The sequence below is a fragment of the Pteropus vampyrus genome, unplaced genomic scaffold, assembly GCF_000151845.1.
Source record: "Pteropus vampyrus isolate Shadow unplaced genomic scaffold, Pvam_2.0 Scaffold50, whole genome shotgun sequence".
Taxonomy (NCBI): domain Eukaryota; kingdom Metazoa; phylum Chordata; class Mammalia; order Chiroptera; family Pteropodidae; genus Pteropus; species Pteropus vampyrus.
The window spans coordinates 9,471,086-9,472,665 of NW_011888831.1; the positions used below are offsets into that span (position 1 = coordinate 9,471,086).

Below are 1,580 nucleotides of genomic sequence, written 5' to 3' on the forward strand. Positions count from 1 at the left end.
TTCCATAATGCCTGGCATATAGTATGAAGCTCAAAATGTTTCTCCTTCCCTCCCCGCCGTGATGTCCCATCCTCTTCTCTCAGCTGCCGGGGCAGGGTGGTATCAAGCAGGATTGGAAGGGAGAGGGGCTGGCCTCAGGGAACCCGCTCCTGAATCTCAAGGGTGTGGCTGATGCTTCACCAAGCCTGTGAGGGAGCTGGCTGGCAGCGTTGGAGCCTCTCCCCAGATCCCTGGCCCTGTTTCCCTTCTTCTTCTAAGGGGTAGCCTTCTGTGAGAGGACGACCAGGGCTGTTGAGCTGCCTGCCATCCCAAAGCCCGGCTTTGAGCCAGCGTGGTGGGGCTTCACATCTGCCACCTGCATGGAAGCCAGGAGCTGGGCTCCCAGAAGGCAGCCGTGCCCACCCGGGATCGGACTGCTGGCCTTGGCCTCTCTGCTCAGCTGCCTGCTCACCTCCAGCCAGGCCAAGGTCTACAGTCGCTGTGAGCTGGCCAGAGTGCTCAAGGATTTCGGCCTCGAGGGATATCGGGGCTACAGCCTGGCTGACTGTGAGAACCCCTCTCCCTGGCTGGCCCTGTCTCCCTCGCACCACACTTTCCCCTCCTCCTCTCCCCGCTCCACCTCTCCCTCCCTCCTTCTTATTCATGGGGTGTGGGCTCAGGAGCTTTCTGAGCCTCAGCTCTCATTTATAAGACAAGGATTATATGAGATGACGGGTAGAGAACATCCAGCACTGTGGTAAATACATAGTAGGCAGACGATGGGCAGCCAAATCAGAAACGCCCCTTCATTTTCCCCGCTGCTAAAGTTGGGAGTCAAAGGAACAGAATCGTTCAGTACCCCAAGTTTAATCTTGGCACGAGGACCAGACATTCCCATTGATGTTTAGGGTAAACTGAGCAAACCGGTAATACCAAGCTTTTTGAACTGGTGGCACTTTTGGGAAGCTGCAAATACAGCCACATCTGGACTTATTTTTTCTCTAGTTCTAATTCTCTACAGGTCCCACCTATGTCTTCCTAATCTTGCCTCAAAAGATTTAGCTTATTCATTCATTCCACAAACATTTCTTGGGCCCCACTATGTGCGGAATCGTGAGACAACGGGAAGCTTGCTGGCCTATGGTCCAGCAAGCTTGAGGTCCAGGCTGGACTCTTGCTATTTCATAGCTGTATGTGACCTTGAGTAAGTCACTTTGCCCCTCTAGTCTCAATGGATTCATTTGTCAAGTAGGTGAGAGGGCATCTGCCCTGATCACCTTGAAGCAGGAGCTGAGGCTTGAAGGAGCTACTGTGAGCACTCTGGTCTGGGTTGGCCTTGACCTTGTGACCCACAGGCCTATGTCTCTACTCTATACAGGGATCTGTCTTGCTTATTTCACAAGTGGTTTCAACACAGCTGCTGTAGACCACGAAGCTGATGGGAGCACCAACAATGGCATCTTCCAGATCAGCAGCCGGAAGTGGTGCAAAAATTTCACCCCAAATGTCCCCAACCAGTGCCAGATGTACTGCTCCGGTAGGCTGGGCGCGAGCCTGGGGCTGGCTGGGGGTAGGCTGCTACACCAGCCTTTGCTTCTTTA

General features: G+C 53.7%; 1 protein-coding gene across 1 annotated transcript in view; it reads left to right on the forward strand.

Annotated features, from left to right (window-relative positions):
- Positions 1-325: 325 nt before the first annotated feature.
- Positions 326-1,580, forward strand: part of SPACA3 (sperm acrosome associated 3) — a 3,666-nt gene continuing 2,411 nt past the window's right edge. The window contains exons 1-2 of the mRNA XM_011360086.2: positions 326-546; positions 1,358-1,520. Coding sequence (XP_011358388.1) covers positions 360-546; positions 1,358-1,520 — 350 coding nt within the window. The 5' untranslated portion in view covers positions 326-359. The remainder of the gene's footprint in view (positions 547-1,357; positions 1,521-1,580) is intronic.